Below are 24157 nucleotides of genomic sequence, written 5' to 3' on the forward strand. Positions count from 1 at the left end.
TCGAGTAATTGATAAAGAAAAGAGAAGAATGGAGAGGGAGGCTGAAGTAGAATTGAGACCTAATATGGGAACAAATTTTAATTGAGCTAAATAAAATTTTTGACTAATCTGCATAATGAAGAGCTGATTCTAATAAGCTTAGAAATAAGCCAGCCTCCCCTAAGTGAGGCTAAAACCAAATGAACAAAAACCCTAGTAAACCAAAACCTTCCTTGGAATAATTGCCTCCAGTTCTAACTCGCCTTTTTTAGATGGAAGACAGAATGGAGCTTGAGAAACTAAGGAGTTGTTAAACAGTAATGAAACGCAACAGAGAAACCAGAACAGTGAAAGAGCTGAAACCAAAAATCATGTAATGCCCTATAATACACTTAAATATCCAAAAGTAGAAAACTGCTATTATGTCTTTACAAAAGTTAGAAGCCCAGGAAATTAAAAGACCAACATGCTGAAGTTGTAATTTACACCCAAAGTACAAGCTATGCAACCTAAAGTGCTCCTTACATATTCATACACATTATGTGGGAAACTGAAGGGCGGAAGGAAGGAAAGCTCTGCAACATCAAATACATTTAATCCTTACTGATCTACACTGCTCAAGTAAGCACTGCCTAGGGAAGTGTGCTGGTGCCCACTCCTTGATTCAGCTTAAACCACTGGACAGACCTTCATGTTGACCAATACCACATGTCCACTGACAGACAGGGACAGAACTGGTCTCAGCTCCAAGTGCTCAGCCTAAGAAAGTGCCCCTACCACTTGCAGGGCTATGACAGGATACGTATTCATTCATTCATTTACGTGTCTGACAAGCTTCAGAAATTACTAGCATGAAAAATACAGATTATATTTCAAGCATAGTAAATGCATTTCATGTTTATGGAAAGTATAGTTTCTCTTAGAAAACAGAGGGACTAGGATTGTCAGTTATGCATTCTTCTAGATATCAGTTGCTAGAAAAATCTCAACTCTTTTTCTGATGCACTCAACCAGGTGGTCCAGTTTCAGGCAGTAACTGATAAATAGACAAGAAATTTTAACAAAACAGTTTAAATTGATAGAGATTGAAGTTCAACAGAAAGAACAAAGAAATTATAAGACAAAGCAGAAATTTTTGTGAGGCTTGATCCCATTGAACATTTTACTTCAGTTACCAGGGGAGGTTTTGTTCCTTTTTTGACCACTCAGAATGCTAAGTAAGAGCTCATTTGATCTGCTGATGACACCAGACTTCTATGCCTTCCAATTTTGACAAAAGATGTAGCGGAAAACTACTTCCCACAGCTCAGAGCCTCCCATTTTCCCTTGGGTACCTCACATATATACACTGAGCAGGCAAGGGGACCATTGGTTTTCTTGTGAGAGAAACCATCAACAGATGGGAGAGAGAAACCATTTCCTTCCAGTCCTTTTGAATGCTTGAACCACTCCAGTGCAGTTCTGCTGGGATTTACAAAATTACGAGCACTCCTTCAAAAACGCCTGAAGTTGAGCAATCTAAAAGATCAATGGTTCAGACTTATCTTAGTCTAGCCAAGATCATTGTAACATCACAAATTTAGCTGATTGACTTAAAACTAAACTGAAAGGAGCCAAGGAATACCAAACGACACATAAGCTAGTTTATTAAGTCTTTCCAAAAGTTCACCTGAACAAAACGGGAAGCCAGACAGCAACAACGCAACTTGAAACAAGAAATTCAGCACAACCTTAACTGTCTCATCTTGTAAAAATGCTTGATAGGAAGCTTTGAAGTGACACTTGTTGCAAAATTAATCAACAATGTTATGTCCATCATTCATTTCAATCAGGACAGGTGACACCTCCTGTCAGAATTACAGCATACACTTGTTACACCGCTGTGGCTTAAAAGGACAGAAACAAATGAAAATCTGCTTTATTTTCCTATTCTTTGATCCCTTTAAAATTCAAGATATCAATAGTAAGATTCCAATTATCTAAAAAAAGTAATTAGAGCAATCACTTTCCTGCTGCTTTACCAGAGTTCAAAAGCAGAGAGCCCAGGGATCACAGCTAATCCCAGGGCAGCTCTGCTCAGTGCTCCCTGCTCCTCCCCTTCTCGCATGACAGGTATTTTCACCTCTGCTGCCCGCAGAGCAGTGCCGGAAAGTGATGCCATCGTGTCTCACTACAGTGACAAGAGTGGAAAATGACTGCATCCATTTGACAGTACTTTGTGCATGAAATGCAGAAGGAATGAATAAGGAGGAGTGGGGGGAAAAGAGGTGGTTTTGTATTTATGCCTTAATTGTTTTAGGTGTCATTTTACCCATGGTCTCCCTTCCTCTTCCTCCTCTCCCACTATGAATGGGCTGTTTGGACACTGTCAATTGGAAACATAACACACATCAGGCAGTGATCACCCCATCAGAGTGCTCCCCTTCCCTCCAGTCCACTCGCAGAAAAACACATAGGAGCAAACACATATACTCATTAAAAATGAGTTATAACTTGACATAAATCATATCCAGATTGCAGTATCTGAGATCAGAGGAAAAAAATGAAATTACTTAAACCAAGTCACAAATAGTCCACAACTTGCATCCCTGTGTGAGGAACACTCTTTTCAGGTGGTGCACTCTGCTTATCCAAAGGCTTATAAGTGATTAGGTCTTTTAATAAGGAGTGAGCCATTCCAAACCACCTCGCACTCAGCAGGACTTCTAAAGCACTCACATGATAAGGTTGTGAAGAAAGAGTAAAAGGAGGGCTGGTTTCATTCTTGCATGACTTCATCGGTGTTCAAAGGACAACACGTGATGACAACTGCAAAGTTATTCTCTATCTTATTGAAGGAACACATTTTAAAATTAAAAACCATGAGTAAATCTACAGAATAATTCAGTTTTCATATCAAACAGTTGCAGACCCTGTAACTGAAATAGCATGTCTAAGGTTATAAATGAAAACTGTTCAGTATCATTCTTTGAGTGACGGATTAAATTCCTAACCCAGTTATGGTAATGGCCACATTTGTAGTTTAACATAAATTAAGAGCTTAATTATATTTGTGACTATTTTAAACAAAATAACAAATTCCTTTGTACCTGTGAATGTAATTTATAGCAAAGCCACGTTCCTTCTCCAAAACAATCTATTTTACGCTGCAGCACCACACTGCTCTAATGGTATAATGAAATTCTTGTTGTAGACTGTGGAAAGTGGAGATTCACTGGTAGCACGGAGGTTTTGAAGATAAATGAAGATGCTATTCATTCAGGGGTAATTTCATCTTAGAACTATATGAAAGATGTTTCACTCACAAACAGTACCAGTATGGCTTGGGATTTAAGCATGTTTTCAGCTGCAACATAAAGCTGCTAGATTGATTAGGTTGATACCGTATTTCTCATCATGAAGAATTTCAGTTTTTATTCTCTTAAAAAAAAAAAAGATGTCAGGTTTTCATTTCACTGCTAAGCCTTTGTTCAAGGCTCAGCAACAAGTTCAAATTTCTCCTAATGTTTTGTCTAGGGAAAAAAAACCAACAAACCACAATTCACACATAAAAATCACAAATCTGTAGAGAGCTATTAATCACGGGTGATTTATACATGTATTTGATTACTTGTTGAAGTAAATAAGCAGTTAGTTTAGGTAACACCATTTTCAATTGTCCCAATATCCTTCTGTCATTCTGAACCAAGAACAGACTATTCTAAATGCGCTTTGCTGGAAAATAAGATGACCATTTTCAAGGGCATGAATTGCACAACTGATTAATACTTATCTCAATGTAACAAGACACAGGCTCTAAACCTCATGATCATTGTGAAAACTTCCAGAGTCCAGAACATTTTATGCAAGTCTATAATATTAACTGCATAAAGATTTCATAAGAATCTATAATAACAAGAACAGTCTTAGCTTCATCATTGCTATAGAACTTACGTATGAAGGCTTACATTTTATTCAGTACCATTTTAGATCCTGTAATATAGGATTAGTTACCAAAAATAAGTGTTCAATGTTTATATTGACCCAAGTTCATGTTTCCTTCCAGCAGAGTGTCTGAATAATTAATATGCTTCAAAACCCAAGTATGGGGATTTTGGAGACCAGTCCCCGCCACAGCGTGCTGAGAGGCCTCGCATTCCTCTCGTGACAAGTCAGAGCAGCACCCGGCGATGCTCCCCGCTGCCGTTCAGCCAACCGGCCTGGCAAAGTGCAGCTGGATTAACCCCCTGCTTCCTACGCAGCAATCCAAACTCCAGCCAGCCACTGGGGGAAGAGGCTCGACTTGCTCCACATACCACACAGCAAAGGAAAGCCCGGACAGGGCTTCTGCTTCCCGCTGCAAATACTCTCCTGAGGTAACCTGGCTTTATTACAAGTTCACAGCTCACCGAAGAAAAACGGTAACCTGTTTAAAAATGAATATGGCCATTTCCTTAAGAATATAAATATCAAAGTAGTAAGGTGTGTGTGTATCAATACATACACATACATCCCAATCTAACATACTATCTGCAAGGTAAAGACAGGAACAATTTGGCTTCTAAAATTCATATACTGATCTGCAAAATTTAAAAGTGAGCATTTTTAAAAAGTAAAAAGTAGTCTCTCTTCGTCTGATGACATCATCTATATTAGGGTGTTCTTGTATCATCTGAGTGCAACATAATAAATTTTACTTTCTTATACCATCATTTAATATTTTGTTACTGATTTTAATTAACTCAGTTTCTTCCTTTTTGCAGATGCGAAGCTGTTTAGTTATTGAAATAGTTATGCATTTTATCCTCTTTTTTTAAATATGATGAGAGTGATAAGCAAGAGTGTTGTTTAATGTGAGCTGTACAATAAATAAGGGGAGACTGATTTTAACAGTGAGTCATGTTATTAGGAGTTGTATGTATTTTCATTAACTTTTATGCGAACAAGGCCGAATGCCTCAGAGGAAGAACACGGTCTTCATTCTACATATAACATCCTCTTTCTTGTAGTAACATAATCATTACTGAAATTCCAATTTCTCTTGATTTTAATTCCTTTGCAGTGAAAGCAAAATTGTATTCAGCATCAAGAGTTTGCAGAAGACCAAATGAGTTTCGTTGTCAACCACACTGTATAATAAGCTTCTTTAAGTTAACAAAGCAGTACAAGTACTAGGATGGATTAGAGGAGATACACTAACTCATGTGAAGTTATGTTGCATTTTCAGCAAATACACAGAATCTGAATGCAGTAAAAGACAAAGGAATACTGAATTCATTCTGTTTCCAGGAACAATACTGGGTAGAAAGGCAAACAGGTTTCATGTGAGGATGTGGGGAAGGGGACTTGTGTGCGTGTGTTTTAAACTACGGAAGGGACCACTCCTTTGGCTATCTACCAATTCCTAAGGCTCCCTCCTTTTATAGGACAGGTAGACATACGGAGCTGGAAGTCTAGACTCTGTTGCACAATGCAAAGCCATAACTCCACTCCTGAAACAACAGACACAATCGAATTTGGTGCAGCACTTACTATTCATTAATTCAAACAAAACATGTGCAACAGCCCCGGTGCTACACCTACACCGAGGGTCTGCTTTCTGTTCCACCTGCTCTGTTGACAAGAGGAACGTGAAACGCCAAATGCACTGCAGTACATGCAGTATGCCAATGTATTGCAGCATGTCAATTTTCTATTCTGACTACTTACTTGCTATGGTATTGAATTCTACTATTTCATATACTACTATTTGCATGTTCTCTGAGAGGTATCCATGAGCAGTATTATAAAGAGGTCCTGTAAGGAGATTTCAGGAAAAATCTGAAAGACCAGCTGCAGTCTAGACATTTACAGTCTTGATATGAATCATACTCCTTAAAGATTTCCTGGTTGAGGAACCTTATTTGATCACAGGTAGTCAAATCTCTGATGCACTTTCACCATGTGGAAGCTCAACAAGCAAGTTTGGCATTTGCAGTGGTGATTTGTGCCCTGAATGAGTGCTGATTCTGGAACAGAATGGAAAGGGAACGGCAGTCCTGGGAAGAAAGCCCCAGGAACCAGCTCCAACATCCCCAACTCTCACTGTTTCCTCAAAAATCAAAAAAATAAAAAAGATAAAACATAAAAACAACACAAAGATAGACCACCAAAATAAAAAGCAAATCCAAAAACAGAGAAACACAGCAGTTTCTTTGTGTAACATATACTGGTGTATTTAAAGCTTTCTGATCACTAGGCTAGTAATACATAATTAAAAGTCCTAGTATCATTTCAAAATGAATCAAATATACTGAAGATAGATATTCTTTCACATGAACCATGTTATACAGATTTTTCTAAACAGATACGATTCCTCAATACAAAATTGTTCTGTAAAGTTTAAAATCAGATATCTACAAGAGCTGTATTTATAGTCATGGCTACTATCAGCTATCAGGCCAGGGAATATTGAAGAAAAACAAGCATTTTTAATATATTATAGTTAATTCATCATCTAAGTGACATCTGTAGGATAACAACAGACCAGAAACAGCAAAGCAAAATGATGCATTAGAAAAGGAAATTTTGGGGTTACATGATCATTTCTTTTATTTGCTTGTTTTAAATACAAGCCATACCTATATGAATTGTTAAATGGCAAGAAAATTCATGGCAACTGCAAAGAGTATGGAAGAGAAAGAATGGGAACCTTACATACCTCCTGCTCACCACCACTTTAGCCAGCCAGGCCCTCCTTACTAATGGGGAAAGCATCTCCTCAAGAACTGGTGTTACTGAAGCTAACAGGTTAATGGAGTTTGCATGGACCTCACAGGCACAGAGGTACTTTGAAGTCAATTAGCGATGCAAGTTTGTCAATTATATAGACTGCTGCCAAAAACCACATTGGATCTCAACTCTGTGTACGTGCTGAAATTGAGAGTAAACATCAGAGAGATACTGAGATTTGATGTCTACAAAATGAACCAAATACTCCTTGAGTTTGGGGCAATATTTGCTTTGAGAATGAAGTGAGCAGCAAATATCGTGTGAGACATTAGAGCAGGAACCAGCAAAGCAAGTGACCAAAGGTGTCTAGCTCTTACAGGAGCTAGACAGTCAGATATTGCACAAATAAAAGCAGCATCACCCTAAAAATCTTACGTCCTTTAGGTTCTGGCACTTCAGTGAATTTAAAGAACATCAGACGTAGAGAAGATGGCAAGCAAGCAATTTTGACAAAAATAGTTCATAAATAATTCACTTAGGTAAATACAGTTATTTTAGCTGGAAGATATTCATTCAAAAATTAAACTGGAATTAATATATCTAGTTTGGAAAAGATGACATTTTACCTGAACTGCAAGAGAAGATGCATTATCAGAAAGTAAAATTTGTTCCTCTGTTGAAAAAAAAAAAACCAAAACCCACAATTATAAAAAAGCATTTAGCTACTGACCTGTAAATTTAAGTCTCCGAGTTACACATATAGCAGGGAGTACATATATAATTATTATGCAGCTCGACTAGAAAAACTGTGAAATGAATATTAAAAAGGAAGGAGAAAATGTACCAGGAATATTTTTTCCCACAATCACATTTATCATACATTACCAACAACGCACAATAAAAAAATGCTCACAACTAAAAACCAAATACTTGCGTTTTATGCCAATTACTCTTCTTCTAATCAAAGTTAAATAAAACTGCATCTTCATAACTCCTCTGGCTAAAAAGTAAAAGCATTCAGAAACCTATAAAAACTGCTTGAAGTTAATATTGCACACTGTGTCTAGGTCTGTCACACAAAAGAAAGATGACAAGTTCACTGCAATAAAAATTCCATGCTTAGAAGACTAGGGCTGCTACCTATTAGTCTTCATTACTTTGCAGTCTTCTGACAACTGTAGCAGGCTGCTGAGCCCCAAATGGGGGCCATAATGTGATCTGATGATATATGAAGAGCTGCTAAAGGGAGCCTGAACCATCCTAGCCTATACATTTTAACAGTTCCTTTTTACTGAGAGCCCACTTTACCACAAGACTTCAAAAATCTGCTGCCTCAGCTATTGGTGCAGTAAATCTGCCAACTGTGCCTGCAACCACATCATTTTACACTGCCTACAGCAGCCAATATAATGAGTCAATAATAAACCAAGGACCTTATAGGCCATGAATAGCTGGTTTATATTGGCAGATGCGAGCATGGCTAAAACCTCTGACCAGACAAACAACACAAAGGAATCTTTTAACAGTTTCTGCGTTTCCTTGAGGTTAATTATGTTACTGCATATTTAATGTGTTTTTACTTAAAGTAATTACTAATTGCAAAAAAACAGAGTACCCACCCTTCAGTTGCTGATACAGCGCAGCATTTTCAGGCCAAGGCTCTGCCGCTGTGGAAAGAAGAGAAATTAATTAGGCAAGCCAAAAAGCAACATATTTGCAGGGCTAACTGAACATGAATGATACCTAGAGCAGAAAACAGAATTGCAGAGATGCTGATACAAGACTTGACCTGCCCTAAAAATGTCCCACTGCTACTCTTTTCTCCTGGACTTTTCCTCCCAGCAAGCAGACACACCAATACATGGGAGAAAAACATTTGGGAGATCCCCAAATCAAATGCTGCAATGTAAGCTAAAATTCAAGCTAGGTCATGGAATGGCCTCGCAACTGTCAGGCAGCAAAAGCAGATTATTCTCTTTCGTAAAGACATTCTTGTGCATATTCCCATCACTACTCTTGCCACCTTCAAAAACTGTTATTTATAGAGTACTAAACAAAGGATTCTGGAAACAGCGTAACAAACAGGGAAGGGAGGCACAGACCTCAAAACCAACAGCAAGGAATACTCTGGGGAAAGGAAAAAGCTTTTTGCCTTTTAAGGTTACGTCCACACTGGTCCTATATCCATAGCATACACAGAGCTAGGTGCTTGGGCATGTCAGAACCCAAGACACCAAGAAGACTGGCCCTGCCTTTTGCTTTAAATGAGGTACTGGTCAATTTTAGCATTGGTATGTCATGATTCCTTTTTTAAAAAAACGCATTCTCTGTTTTTTAAAAAAAAAAAAACCATTTAAAAAAAAAAAAGGAATGACTATTAACATATTCCAGCTGAGAACCTTTGCGCTTGACCAATCAGTGAATTTATGGGAACATAAAAACAGTATTCAGTACTGATTTACTGTGAATGGTAACATTAGAATAACAGGTCTTTCAAAACATTTGGTCTCCTTACATTCCTTGTTAAATTCATTTCGGAAGTCCATTTTCAAATCCTAATTCAAGTTTAGCATTCAACTCAGATTAGATACCTGTAAATAAATTTAATATTATAATCACACAAATGAAGTGTTATGGATTTTTTTTTTTTACAGTAACTAAGTCTACAAATAACCATTTATGCATCAAACCAGCTTGCTGCTGGCTTAGGTAAGGTCATTCATTGTATCATTACCTCCAGAGCTACAGGAAAAAAATGCACTGTTTTGTAACTAACATTCTTTTTTGATACTCATGAAATATTAACTTTTATGAAAGCCAAACAGAATTATGAAGCTTTTAACTCTATACACAATTTTGCAAAAGACACTACCTTTAACATTAAAGCAAAAAAGTCTATCAGCGGTATACTAGTACAGGCATGAGAAAGCAACTAATCACATTTAAGTGTCATGAAAAAATGTTTTTATGTTTTACTGTAGCAGTTATTGGTTTTACACCCTCTCCATTAAAGTTTTGCCCTGGAGTTAAAATTCTTGAGGTGGAAGTATATTTATTTCTTTAAATAAAAACGGACTAGACAGTGCCTGTGATAACACACCACTATTTAAATTTTCTTCAGGTCCAGTAAAGTCTTGCAAGAGCAAATGGAATGAAGAAATTAAAGTAATTGCTGAATTTCAACAAATTGGTCAGTGCTGAACTTGAGAAAGTTATAAAAGCAGCTAAATCACAAAGGTAGGTTGATCTTGCATACGGCAATCCTTCAGTTATCCAGCCAAAACATCCTTTAAAACCTGAAGACAACAGAATTTTATAGTGCATGAACCCATTTCTACTAAAAATTTTTGCCTCACCCTTTTCAGACTGGAATGTCACATTTTTAACTAATTCCTGGATTTTTGCCCTAACTGGGAGGGGCCTGTTTTACACAGACACGTGGTTGAAATATTTCAGACCCACAAAAATCAAATGAGCCTTTTATTTTCCAGCAGAAGGGCTAAGTACATTTCAACAAATTCAAACATTAATTCCACTCTAATCTCGGCACTAGTCTACACACAACCATGGATATAAGTAACAGTTATAAGTACCTCAAGGGAGGCAGTGAGGAGGATGGTGCTGGCCTCTTCAGTGGTGGCCACCGACAGAACTAGAGGAAACAGCTGGCAACTGAACCATCAGAAGTTCCACAGGAACTTAAGGAAAAAATTCTTAACAGTGAGGGTGACAGAGCACTGGAACAGGCTGCCCAGAGAGGTTGTGGAGTCTCCTTCTCCGGAGATCTTCCAAACCCGCTTGGACGCAGTCCTGTGCCACGTGCTCTAAGTGACCCTGCGTGTGCAGGGGGGTTGGACTAGAGGACCTCTAGAGGTCCCTTCCAACCTTGAGCATTCTATGATCCTATGATTCTATTCTTGGCACACAGAATCCAACACAACCACCCTACTAAGCCATGCCAGATCCCTGCTATAAACCAAAACACGAGTATTATTTGCAGTTTCTTTGCCTTTATCTGCTTAAAATTTCCTTCCACATCCTACTGACCCCACACATATCTGCTCAGGACTTGACCCTCATGTGGTTAGTCACAATATGGAGTCCTTATCTCATAATCTCAATATATGCAGAAGCACATGCCAAAATTAAGGGAAGAGACAGGAGTGATTTAAAATTTTTGCATCCTTTGAGTTACAGGCTAGTTCTGTACCAGGATATGGGTTTTGACAAGTAAATGAAACCAGAGCAAAGAGCTACAGAAAAAATCTCAGGCTGGGTATCAGTGCAAATTATAGTCCAAATTTCAGAGAAAAACGAAACAATAATATCACCTTCATTTGGCACCTGACAGTCTCCAGAGGAAGAGATGACATTCCTGATCATGTTGGGATGAAATAGACACATGTTCATGAGTCCTGAACTGAGACCTTCAGTTCTTGTGGCACAACTCAGACTAAAGATTTTGCTATTATTATTCAGGCTGGATTTTAAAACCATCAACTTCACTTAAGATTCACCCACTTTTACTCAAGTCCAAAATGATTTATTTTGCAGTATGCTTTCAGAACTGGATACAGCAGACCAAGGTGTGCTGGAAGAGTAACTGTGGCAAAAAAAACAGAAGGACATGCACAAAGCCTGTACAATTCTCTGGAAATCAAGAATTAAATATCTACTCACTGTCTGTCCTGTATCTTCCAATTACTGCTCACTCTCTGTTTCCTGCTCTGAGTATGGAATAACTGTTTCTGATGAAGGAAGAAGTTTAAATAGGCACTGCTGCAGAGCATGTCCGGTTTTGAAAGGTGTAGGTTGAATTCAAGTATCTTTTCCAGAGTTGCCATCAACCAGCCATAAGGCCAAAACCCACAGCTCAGAGAGACCAGAGCCCCACTTGGGGGGAGAAAGGAGACAGACTCGCTAAAGGGATACCATGAACTTCCAAAAGAGGGGAAATTATGTAACATCTGTAACGTACAGCATGACTCTTGGCTTATGAATGTAGGTGAAGACATAATTTGTAGAATAATAGGCACTAATATTACACGCTGCTTCAGTTCTGTCATATTACCAATCCATCAAGTTGATTAATGCTGTAATAACGCCTCACAAACTTATCATTTGTGCACTAATGAAGTCAAATGTAGTTTATCCTTAGGCAACTATATTCTTCTGGTCTGTAGATGCTAGCTTCCTAGCTAACCAAGGACTAGGGCACTAAGTACATAAGAAGTAATAAATGTTGATTCCTGTGATGTTGATTCAGTTTCAGTAGCTTTCAACACAGAATCACATTTATGGGTTACATCCTACGCAACAGACATTTCAATCTTTAACTGCTCACAGGATGAAATAACTGCCTGCAAGTATGCCTTATGGGGACAGCTTCTCTCCATACCTTTAAGAATAAGGAACTATTTGCTTCTTTTCTTCTGCTTCCACAATCAGAGGAACTAATTCCATGTGGTTTTCAATGGGCGCCTCTCACACTTGTAATGTTCAGCAAAGGCTGCCTTCCCACCTTCTGCAACTTTTCCCATCCTTAACAAATTCAAATATTTAGTCTTTCATGTGGATTCCTTGGTGTTCAGGACAGACAAACTTCATACTGTTCCCTTTCCATAAGCAGAGACACTAGTACCATTTCTCTCCTAACACACCGCTTTGTTGGTTTTCTTGTTGTTTTTTGTTGTTACAATTATAGGAAACAACCATTTTGTGGACTAGTCCTTCCTGTTAAATCTGTGTGAAATGACAGAAGCTGCTGGAAAGTAATAATTAAGCAGACATGAATACACACACAGTATCACTGCGTAAGCCTTTTTTTTCCCCAAAGACATCACCCCTAGAAGCTGAGAATTCAACAGCTGCAACATCACCACAACCAGAGAAGTTAAAAGGCAAACAGACCAGCTACATAAAATCTCCTTTGGTTTTGAAAGATGCCTACAAATAAATGAAAAATTCACTAAGCTTAAGGTGTTAGTTAGTCACCAAGTGTTCTACTTATTAGCAGTTTAAGGCAGAGAATGAAAATGTCACAGAGTTAACAAGGTTCATAGGTATCAAATTAGACTTTTGGAGGAGAATTCTGAGAATTGTGTGCTGTGTGTTCCAGCATAAAATTTTAATTAATTAGGTTTGTAATTACTTATTAAAACAGATTTCTAGGCTCCTCATCTGTCATATCAGAGAAGGATTTACGAAATATATCATTTTTCCTCATACATACAGCTTCCAAAAACTTAAAGAGACACAACAGTCATGTCAAATTCTTTGCCATTAAAACTGCATGAGAGCAGGTGCACTTTTCAGAATTGGAGAGAAACTTTCTACTCCAGCTATATTAAGGCCAGGGATATTCAATCAGAGTTTTGATTTTAACATTTCCAGACATTTTGAACTGTTTCAATACGAGCTTATACACCTGAATACTTTTGGGGCAGCAAGAGCAAAGAATGCACATACACCGTAAGAAAAAATATTTAAGAGCACTAGTCTTCACTACCAGCAGCTCACCTGAGACCTTGCACATCTCAACCCCAGCCACTGCTCTCAAACAGGACATACTATGTATTGCTCAGAAGTCCTTGCACAGAGGTGAATTTCAGCTCCTGAAATGAGCATCAACACTAAAATTCCCACAGGGAAGTCTGTGGAATAGAAAAGTATTACACCAAATTCCCAAGTCAATGTGCAGTGTCTTAGCCCCAGCAATCCCTTCTCCAAGTTGTCCATGCATTTTATTAGAGCACCAGAAAAAAAAAAAAAAAAAGAGGTTTCAAATCCTGCGCTCAGAATAGTTGTGAAACGCTTCATCCTCTCAGTGCAACCTGGATGGGAATAGGGAGAACAGACATCTTTATCCACGTTTCCCCAAGCAGCTTCAAAATAATGATGAAAGAGCTGTAACTAAATAAATGCTTTACAGTTATGTCTTTAATCCTGTTCCTTCAAAAATAGTAATAATAAAAATAAAACTCGGACTGTGAAAATGGTAAAACATGAAACACTTTGCATGTTAAATTGCAGAATATGCAACAATCTTTCAGAAGTTTAGTACGAATAACCAGTTTCAAGCAGCACAGTGGGTACAGGCGCAATGTGGTTTGCCTTGCTAGTCTGCCACTCATCTAGAACATCAGTTGTCAAGCTACAGCACTCCTGAATATCAGATAAATGCAAAAGATTTCTAGATCCGTGCATCAAGATGTTTCCTCCTGCAAGGGAAATAAAGTTATTAACAGGTAAAAAAAAAAAAAGGTTGCAGGAAAACACTCAATTCAAAATTAAACTGTTCCCAGCTCCTGGCAATGCCATAAAATGTGGGTAATGCAAGAATATTTCTGGAAGGCAGTGCAAATTGGAAATAATTTTCAGTTATAAAACTAGCCCATGCCTAAGAATCATGACTAAAGAACTAAGACTGAATTTTCCTATACTAGTAATTACTCATAAAATATTGAAGCTAAACTGTGAGCCAAGCAACAAGAAAGTCAAGACGATCTCTGACTTCAAACTCCTACAAACTATAATTTACTGAATTTTCAGTAAACATTATTTTTAGTATCTTCTAAGGATACACTATTCAAAGGAATAAATCTCTTAAGCAGTTTGCTGTCTGATATTATGGAACTGAGATTAGTAGTACCTGGCACTGGATCATCTGATTTTTTCAGGCAATTTCTGAAACAGTGAGTAGAAGTTTAAGAATTGTACCAGGAATAAAATTCTCTGAGTTTGCAACATTTGCACGGATCTTTTTTTTGTCTTTTTTAAAATCTTTTGAAATTTTAAACTTTGATATGAAACTTGAATAAAATAGACAAAGGCAAAAATACCTGTATTTAGAAGTTTGGTTCACATGACATTAAAGACCTGTTAAAACTGCCAAGAGGTAAGAATCCATTAAAAGAAAAAAAAAAAAAAAAAGAAAAAAAAAGACATTAATTTGAACCACTGTGTTCCAATATTCAGCAGCAGAAATTAACTTACACATTATTCTCACAATTTCCTTTAGCTTCTCCCTAGGTACAAACTTGATTAAATTATAATGAGATAGCTCAAAACTGCTTTCTCACGAGAGTAAATACTAAAATGAAATAGAGCCTTGTTTTGGGGTAGTATCCACACCCAGCAATATTACTTACAAATCTCCAAGCACCAGGTAACAAACATTGTAACCATCAGCAGGAAAATGGTTAGTTTGACCTATTCAGTTTCACAAGATCAGTGCTTTGGGGGTGGAACTGCTGCTCACTATATTGTAGACACAGCAACCCCAAGAAAATGCTGCAACTCTTCCACAGCCTTCAGAAGGAAAGAGGATTATTTATTATTTGATGTTAAGCTCATCAGAAGCAGATGACCACTTCATTAAGTTTTCATGCTACCGACTTTAAACTTTGGTCACACTTGCAAAGAGCAACATATTACTTGACAAGAAAATGCCAGGAATTGAGGTGTTTATAAATGCTTAATACAGGAAATAAGTGCAAGAATATGTTTTGATTAATACAGTGAAGCTGCAACACTTCAGAACCCAAGCAATTAAAAGTATACATCTCACACATTAGCAGTGATCAATAAAGGAAGTAGGAGAAAGTTGTGAATTAGCTGCCTTAAGACCAACCAGTTCAAGCCACCCACACTGAGTGCAGATCAATTTTGTGTAATTGGCCAGATTCTGTAAACTAACAAGGGCCAAGAAAAAAAAATGAAAGCATCAGCAACTCCCCAGCTCTGCTGATATGGGACCAAACACTGTTTCATGCTGCCTTGCCAAATGAAGACTTTCGTATGAGTTAAACAGCACATGTTAAATCATGTTCCAAATAACTACATCATTTGGTTAAATCTATCCCAGCTCTTAGGGAGGCTGCAATTCAGATAAATCATGACTGTTCAGTAATTATTGATCCAGCAGCCTTGTCAACATAAAGACTCAATCTCAGCAACAATTCCCAAACCTGCGTTTCCTGTGGCTGGAACAGCACGAGGGTCTGCAAGTGACACGCTATTGCAGCAGCCACTTAGTACGACAGAATCTGCTTCATCACCCTCCAAGACAGCTATTAATTGCATGCATTTAAACATTTGTTCAATTCCTTTACCATCGTTGAGGTGAGCATATGCACCCCGGTTCAGCCATGCTCAGCACTCTTCCAGCTGCAGGAGACCCAGGAAGAGAATTCCTCAGCTCCTGCTGAACCCCACCTCACAGCTGGGCCAAGAAAAGCCACCAAAATCAAATTCATAAACAAAAGTCGCTCCTAAATCAACATCTGGACTTCTGAAAAGCTGAGCAAGTGCCAGCTAAATGCTCTCAAAAGATTTATTTATAAAGTTATGAAGAGTTGGATCTATTTTACTTTTTCTTGATATTCAACATAAATGTTCCATCTCAAAGAAATTCTGTAATTTTTAAATACAACTTTTTATAGCTCTCCAAATCAATCACTTCCCTTTATGCTGCTAAAGTCCCTTGCTCCACTTGGCCCTGATTCAGGAAGTTAAACAGCAACTTTAGGAGCTGAAGAGTGGCGAGGCACGGTACTCATGACTGCCTCAAGTGCTTTACTAGATGGGACATTTCTTAGCCAAGTTGTCTACATTTACATATTTTAAATCCATCTTTTGGAAGCTCTCCCAGATTCGAGATCCCCTCCCTCCCTGTAGCAGTCTGAACTCTTCTCTCCCAGGGACGTTTTGCCGACAGCCTGGAACCCATTTCTCCACTGCATCACGAAGAGCTTCCTGCTTTCTCATCCATGGTTTGGTCCACAACAGAAATCCTCTAGGTCCTCCCACCAAACAGCACTTACCTACTCCCCATGGACAGACACCCCTGCCTACCTAGCCCTGACCCCTCCAGCCTTTCATTTTCTCCTTATCCTGCCCATGGCCCAAGCACCACAGCGCCAGGAGGCTGACAGCACTGACAGCAGAGACTCCATGTGCCCAAGTCTTGCAAAGGGGTGAGGAGAGCTGAGATCTCTGCTCTCAGATGATGCTATTTGCAATTGCATCTCAGCCTCTTCCTTACTCTGTGAAACACTGCAAACTCCGTGCCTCAAATCTGAGAGCCTTTAAAATCCTCCTCATAATCAAATCTTCACCTTCTTCTCCAACCAACTTTCACTCGTTCTTGGTTTGAAGGAGATGCTCGTAGGTAAAAACCTGCAGAAGGAAACTTGATAAGTGCTTAGGGGCTGTCAGAGAATAGGGTCTGTGGGACCAAAAAGAAAAAAGCAGCATGAAAAAGGAGAAAAATCTGGTTCCTCTCCAAGGTCATCCTTGTACAATGTCCCGTGAGCTAGCACACAGTTCCCCACTGGACAGCATTTCTACCCGAATCATTTTAAAACTAATGAAAGTTCACTTCCAAATAAAATTGAGCAATACCAAAATACATATTCTTTTTCATTTACTAATTTTGTTAGCATATTTCTAAAGCAATATAGTTCTGTCTCATGAGAAAAAAAAAAAAAAAAAAGAAGATACTACCTTAACAGGAAAATATGTAACAATAAGATGGTGATTAGAGCAAGACCTCTTAATGGAGACAGAAATACCAAAGCAGCATACTCTATTATGATATGTAATTATGCTGCTTCGTAAAAAACATGAAATAACACGATTTCAAAATGAAAAGCATACTGTAATATCATAATTGTGAAAGAAAGCTGCTTTTCCTTTGACCAGAAAAAAAAAAAAAAGATTAGAAAGGCAATTTGCTCAACGGATTGGCTGAAATCCTTGTAGCCTTGAAGCACATGTACTGGCCCACTCCTAAGTCCACTGCCAGATAACATTGCATAACCTGACAAATTTGGTACTTCCCAACCACCTTTCCTTGACTGCAGGCACCCTTGCAGTAGCTTCAAGCAATGTGTGCTGTAGACAATCTATTGCTAGCAAGTGGGACTATTTTTTCACCAGGCAAGCTCAAGAACTGTTAGCATTTACATATGCACATTTTGATGCACAAAATGCATACTCAGTTGTTTAAATTGCATGCCCTTACTGCAGGAACAATTTACATGGCCAGTTTTCCATCCCGATATATTTATTCTAAGCCAAAACTGCAGCTTGTCTTCATACATAAAACATGCACATAAGAGATTTATTTTTGCTCTGACATATCACACTGGAGGGAGACTCAATGAGAATGTAAAATATCTAAGGCAGAAGGGAATCTGTTTTTCACACGGTATTCACTTTCCTTACTGTTAAAAGTAGTCTATGACCCTTGGACATAACTCAATTGCAATAAACAAAAGTAATTTTCCAGAGATCCAAGGACAAACCAGGATATTATTTTCTCTGCTTTTTGATCACCCATCTCAAACTAGTGTTTTTGGAGGAAAAAAAAAAAAAGGTAAAGAATATTAAGTTAGTGATCAATTAAACATCTTTTCAACAGTCTTTCCTACATGATTTGAACAGGCAGCCTCTTCCAAAACTACTAATGTTAGAGATTAATTTTCTGGACTACTTGAAAGCTGGCATCCTAATTCTTCTTATGCTATAAACACTCATTTCCTATCCTGTTAATATGTGATTGATGCTGAGCTCCTGTAAACAAATTCTCTACCATATTATTCAATTAACAGAATCTACAGTTCAGAAGCAGATTAATTCAAACACATGACATGACATGCTTACAATCTATGAAGCTGGGAAAAAAATGTTTATTATTCCCTGGGACACAGTATCAACACCTTCGTATTTCTGCATAAAAAAAGCCAATGGCTGGTGAATGCCACTGAACCAGCGTTACCAAAGAAAGTGTCCTACTGCACATAAATGGTCAGCATTTTGTATTTAATCATTAATGCCTTAAAGCAGCAGCCTATGCTCAGCATGCTCAAATGAATGCAAGTAGCAGAGAGGAGATATTATTGTGTATATTATTGCATATACATAAACAGGCTGACAACCAATTAAACCAAGACAGTGAGTGTGGTGCTTCTGAACTGAACACATGAACTGCAGGAAAGGCTAAGGCAGGTAGCTGTGATCCACCTCTCTACTAAAACCCACCCCTGTTTTAAAACATTTCTAGGAAACAAACTCCTGGATCAACTGTATTCACACGTGTACAAAGAAGGATGCTTTATAGCGACTCTATAGCTACAGCAGCAGGAGAGAGTTGGCAGTGCCACAACCAAGCAATTGTTTTCTGAAAGGCCTCTCTATTACAAACCGATCAAACTTTGGTTTTATTACGGAGGTGAAAAACTCTGGATCATCCTTACATTTCTATGCATGCTTCACAGAGAGACATTATTCACTATCATAGATACAGAGATAAGACACACTATAACAACAATCATTGTCAAAGGGTATTTTTTTTCCTTCTGATATTTCATTTTTCTTCCCCAAAAATACTCTTACATTTGTGGCTCATATATGTCTTTCTGGCACCACAATGAAATATTCTCTGCATCTCTGTGTAACGTCTCAGGAAATGTAGAAGTGCTGTGGATATTGGCCAAGATCCTGGATAACTTGATTTTCCTAGAAGAATCTTCCAATGTAAACAAAATGGGTGATTTTGCCTTTACTTAGTTTCAGTCTGTGACTGGTACATAATACAGATGAGTTAGGAAGGCCAAGACACTCGCTGGCAATGTATTTATTATTTTCAACCCACATAGCTGTTTTTGACACTGACTTGCTTCAGGGAAAGCAAAAGCAAGGTCATAATTTTGTTTTAAGGAATGATTTAGTGGACACGTCTGCAACAAGGGTCTGCATTGTGCCTTGATCACAGTAAATAGCCACATAGCATCAGGCAGAAGTACAAGATTAATACAGTACAAACCCACCACTTGTGCTCTGCAGAAACAGACGGACACTGTCGGGATTGTTGTATTAGCTACGTACAAACTACTCCAAGATAAGCATCACTTAACATAAGTTAACTGACTGACAGCTAAAAGATGAGCAGTTACTTCTTCAAGCCTATTAAATTTGATAGGGGTTCAGTTCTTTGGGCACTGCCATCCCCAAAGAACCAGCAACTGCCCTGGACAGGAGGCAAGGAAGGAAAGAGCCAGCAGATGCAGAACCTCGCTTTATCCCTTCCAGATTTTCACACAATTGCATTTTCTGGATACTTTTCTCAACTGGTGTTTACCAGTTATGTAGTGTGCAAAGATTTGTTTGGCAAAAAGCTGCTGTTGCAATACCACCTATCCAACAAGAAAGCCACTGGCTGGCTACATAGGCAAACTGCTTTATAGTTTGGAGCCTAATTCGTAATTCCAAAAGAAAGTAAATACGAGCAAGCCCTGACTCCAGGATACTCACACAGGCCACAGAGCAAGGGCACACAACAGTATGAACAACTACTCGCTTGTTTCATCCTACTTAAATTCAGCAAAATACGCCACTAAAACAGCCTAAAGGCACCACAAACACTGGTGAATTGCGGGAAGCAGCACAAAGTGCAGCTCGCGCCCCACGGGACCTGCGGCTGGCGTTAGGGAATCCTGCACCTGCGGAGGCGCCCGAGCATCCCTGCGGGCACCGCCGGCCCCGGGAGCCCTGCCCGCTCCTGGCTACTAAAGGCGGCGAGGAGGCGCGTGGCTGCGGGACCCCACAGCACGGCCGAGGGCTCCCTAGCGGACACGGGAGCCGCCAAGGCTCAGCAAAGGGCAGAGGCAACGGGGCTGCCTCGCGCTCCCGGCGGCACCAGCACCGCCCGCGGCGCTGCGCCCGTTAACGGCCGCTAACGGCGGTTAACGGCTGCCTGCCCGGCCGCCCCGCGCGTGGCGGCGCCGTCCGGAGCCCCCACGGGGAGAGCGCGGGCGGGAACCCCGCGGCCACCCCCGCGCCCCTCACCGGCCAGCTGAGTCATGAAGGCCTCCGCCGCCAGCGCCATGGTGCGGCCGCGGCCCGCGCAGGAACTGCCCGCCGGGACTGCATCCGGGGCCGCCGCCGCCGCTCCGCCCCGGCCCCGCCCGCCGGCGGCGCTTTGCCTCTTGAGTCTCTGATCTGGGAGAGAAACACACACACACACACGCTGGAGATCTCCCTCGTGTTTATTTCATGTCACTTCCACGTCAGAAAGTGACGATAAGGGACCCTACAGCCGTAGGGAGGCTGCACGGCCCCCGGCCCGCCATAACCACAAGAGTGTCAGACTTCCCCAAGCAGGTAATCGATGCTGCAGAGCCCTCCTGCACCGCACCGTGTTATTTACCCTCACAGACATCGATAACCATCTATGCTGCTCCTCCAGCAAGCTCCACTAGGGTTGTGTTAACACCAAAACAGCCATTTCTAAACAGTTTCCCATGTGTGTATTTGTAAGAGCTATCACTTGAAAAATAAACTGTTAAATACATTGGTAACAAATGAAGACTCTGAAAGACATTACAGACTAGCTGCTCACCACATAAGTTATTTTAGGAGTTGCACTCTGCTCTCTCTAGATAATCCAGTTGAAGTTGGAAAAAATCCCCTTGAATTTACATCCAATCAAAATGTTATCTGGGATATAACTGCAAATCTAGCCATGGCATAATAACCCTCTCAAGTTGGAAATATTATCAAAAAGGGACCGGAAACAAAACTTCAGTGTGTCAAATAGTAGCAAGAAGCACTGTCCAATATCATGACAGATGGGACTATTTACCATAATTCTCTGTATTGTGATGGATTCTTGGGTTGACTATTAGCCACATCGCTATCGAGGAAGCAGTAGTAAAGTGTATGCTTAGGGAGTGATGACATCTGTAATATAACTCATGACAGATGCTGAACCCTTCGGCAATATAAACATGGCTGAGTTCTGAAATACTGCAGACACTTTAGCTTTATTCTAGTGCAAGAGTAGGTATATATGGTAAGAATAATCGCAGGTATTTTCCAGCTCTTTCTCAGTGATATATTGCATATGTGCGACTTAGTTTATGATCCTGCAGCAATCAGTCAAAGGTACAGTGGACCCTTATACAAAGGACCTTTAAAAGCACCTGGATCATACAAGCTCCCCCATCACCAGGAATCCTGCTATTGATGGGAAGTCAGCTCAACTCGCTCTGCATGACACAGCTGGGCAAGTGAGAGGTGCAAGTTCAGGGTACCTCACATTTCTTGATGAAGGGATCCCTAAGGACTTTCCCCCCCACCCCTGCTTCAGTGCTAAAGCACACACACACCCCGACCATTCTTTGGGGAAAGCTCTAATCCACTCTAGGATCTGTCAAAAAAGGTGTCTCAAGCCATCTCTAATTCCTATTCCACCTAAGCTAAGTCCTTACTTAGGACTTAACCCCACATAATCACATTAGTTCCCTGGAGATAATAGGAATTGCTGAATATACATTAGAGCCAGCAGCAAAAGCAGAAAAAGGCCAGTCTCTGCCTGAAAGGGCCATACTAATTGCAAGCTATAATCCTTCCCCACTATAACAGAAGTGTTAAATACAGTGAATAGCTTTTGGGCTGTGTTGTCCCCCCTCATTCAGGCAGAATAGCATCACCTGGACCTTTTTCAGTGGCAGAACAGACTGAAAAAGTGATTTTTTGGAGAGAGGGGTGAGCTGCGCATACCACAGTTTGAACCAGAGGGGACTGTACTCCAGCTGTTGGTAGTGCTTCACTGACCATACAGGATTTGTTCTTTTCTGTATCCCAGCCAAAGATATTTGTCCATGTGTCTCATGCATAAAGTGACTCAGTAAAGGGTATTTGCCTTCCTGCCCTCTGAAGCCCTGACTTGAGATGAAGAGAAGCTTTGCATTGAGATGTGCATCTTCTCTAAAAAAAAAAAAAAAAAAAAAAAAAGGCATTCCATAGTCTTAATTTTATAATATAAAGACCACTGAAACTTTGGAAAAGTGCCATAATATTAAATTATGCATCACATTTGTAGACAAACAAGATAATGGACATGCAAAAGGATTGTTCCATTGTTCTAGAATGCCTCTCAGTGCTCACTTTGCTATGCTTTAAAAAAAAAAAAGACTATATCATTTGATCAAATAGACTCATTCTACTGTCAAAGACAGATAGTACAATGATATATTTCCATCTTGTAGGGCAAGATCTTAGATTGTATATGCTGATAAGCACCAGAGGGGCTATGTAAAAGAATATAGAACTGTATTAATACTTGCAAAGTACTTGAAAGTCCTCTGATGGCAATTACTATTGAAATACTAGCCATTATTAAGAATATGTTCTTCATATGATAGTGGAAGCATGCCATTAGAGAAATAACAAAAGCAGAAGAGCCAGCACATGTTGGGACAATAGACTGAAGATCTAAATCAGTGATCTGGAAGAGGACTGATTATTTCCAAGTGCTGACAAAAGCCACATTTCTAGTTACAGTAGTAGCTTTAATAGCACCTGAATCAAAAGCTGAATGAATTTAGGAAGTTGAGTGGCTTTGTGTTAGACAATTACAACAGTTTTAAGTTAAGCTAGTGTCCTAATTGTTCCATTCTTTCATCACTATCAATACTGATAAGAAAAAAAAAAAAAGATATTGCACAAATTTGCCATGATAAGCCTGAGTGTGAACTACATCTGAGGTAGGCCAAAGGCATGTATGAGTACCTTGTTAAAAGGAGAAACTGTTCAATAGAAAATGCCTGTCTCTAGAAATAGATGATGCAAACTATAGTGGGGAACAAAATTCGGGAAATAATCCAGCAGGTATCCGAGCAAATCCGAACAATTGGCCAGCACAGGATTTGCTTCCAAAACACAGCAGGATACATGCAGGCTCCCTGCTTGGGAGCAAGGAAAGGTGTTTCCCTGCTCCCATATTCCCTCCCCTTTCCCCCACTCTCACTTAAAGGGCTGCCTTAATGGACCATCTTATCCAAACACCAGGTAGCTATCTAGTGATTTTATGTATTAAAAATGAAACTTCTTATTCTATGTGTTTATTTCTACTCAATGCGTTCACCCCCCCACCACATATACACCTTATTCTTCAGAAAGGAGTCCCTCTGAGGCCTGCTTCCTGCAGGGCCTGCAAATCTTTTCTTCAGCTGGTGACCCTATTAAACTTCCTTCTGGTAATTCTTGCTTCATGCCATGGAAAGCTTCTATTTCAGGAATTCAAATGGAATAGATACAGCAAAATCATTAAATTTACAAAGGAATCATTTACCCTACATAGGTTTGCCCAAAAGATAACTATATCCTCCTTACAGGTCCTCTCTCCATATGGGCAGCCTTTACCAGGTAAGGTGTTAGTCTACTAAGGATATAGCACTAGACTGTGTCTATATATATATATATCTATATATGTATATTTGCTTCATTAAAGCTATCAAAGTAGAATTTGAATAATTCTACTGCCTAGAAAAATCCCAAGGCTGTTCTTAGTACCTTAATAGTATTTAGACAGGTTTTACAACATGCAAGCTTAATTTCTGTTGTTCCTTCGTTCCACAAAGCAAAAACCTATGCCCAAACTGCTGCTCTGCATTTCCATGGAGCAGCTTTCTCATAGCTC

General features: G+C 39.5%; 1 protein-coding gene across 2 annotated transcripts in view; it reads right to left on the reverse strand.

Annotated features, from left to right (window-relative positions):
* Positions 1–20568, reverse strand: part of MTX2 (metaxin 2) — a 30965-nt gene extending 10397 nt beyond the window's left edge. The window contains exons 1-3 of one of the 2 annotated variants that reach the window (XM_088527048.1): positions 20521–20568; positions 8289–8336; positions 7296–7342 (exon numbers count right to left, since the gene is read on the reverse strand). In XM_088527048.1, the coding sequence (XP_088383174.1) occupies positions 7296–7342; positions 8289–8336; positions 20521–20560 (135 nt within the window). In that variant the 5' untranslated portion in view covers positions 20561–20568. Of the gene's footprint in view, positions 1–5667; positions 5688–7295; positions 7343–8288; positions 8337–20520 lie in introns of those variants that run through there. The other variant, XM_088527049.1, reaches the window with a different exon arrangement.
* Positions 20569–24157: the final 3589 nt, after the last annotated feature.

Source organism: Tinamus guttatus, unplaced genomic scaffold, assembly GCF_059628265.1.
Source record: "Tinamus guttatus ecotype Peru unplaced genomic scaffold, ASM5962826v1 Tinamus_guttatus_pri_ptg000260l, whole genome shotgun sequence".
NCBI lineage: Eukaryota > Metazoa > Chordata > Aves > Tinamiformes > Tinamidae > Tinamus > Tinamus guttatus.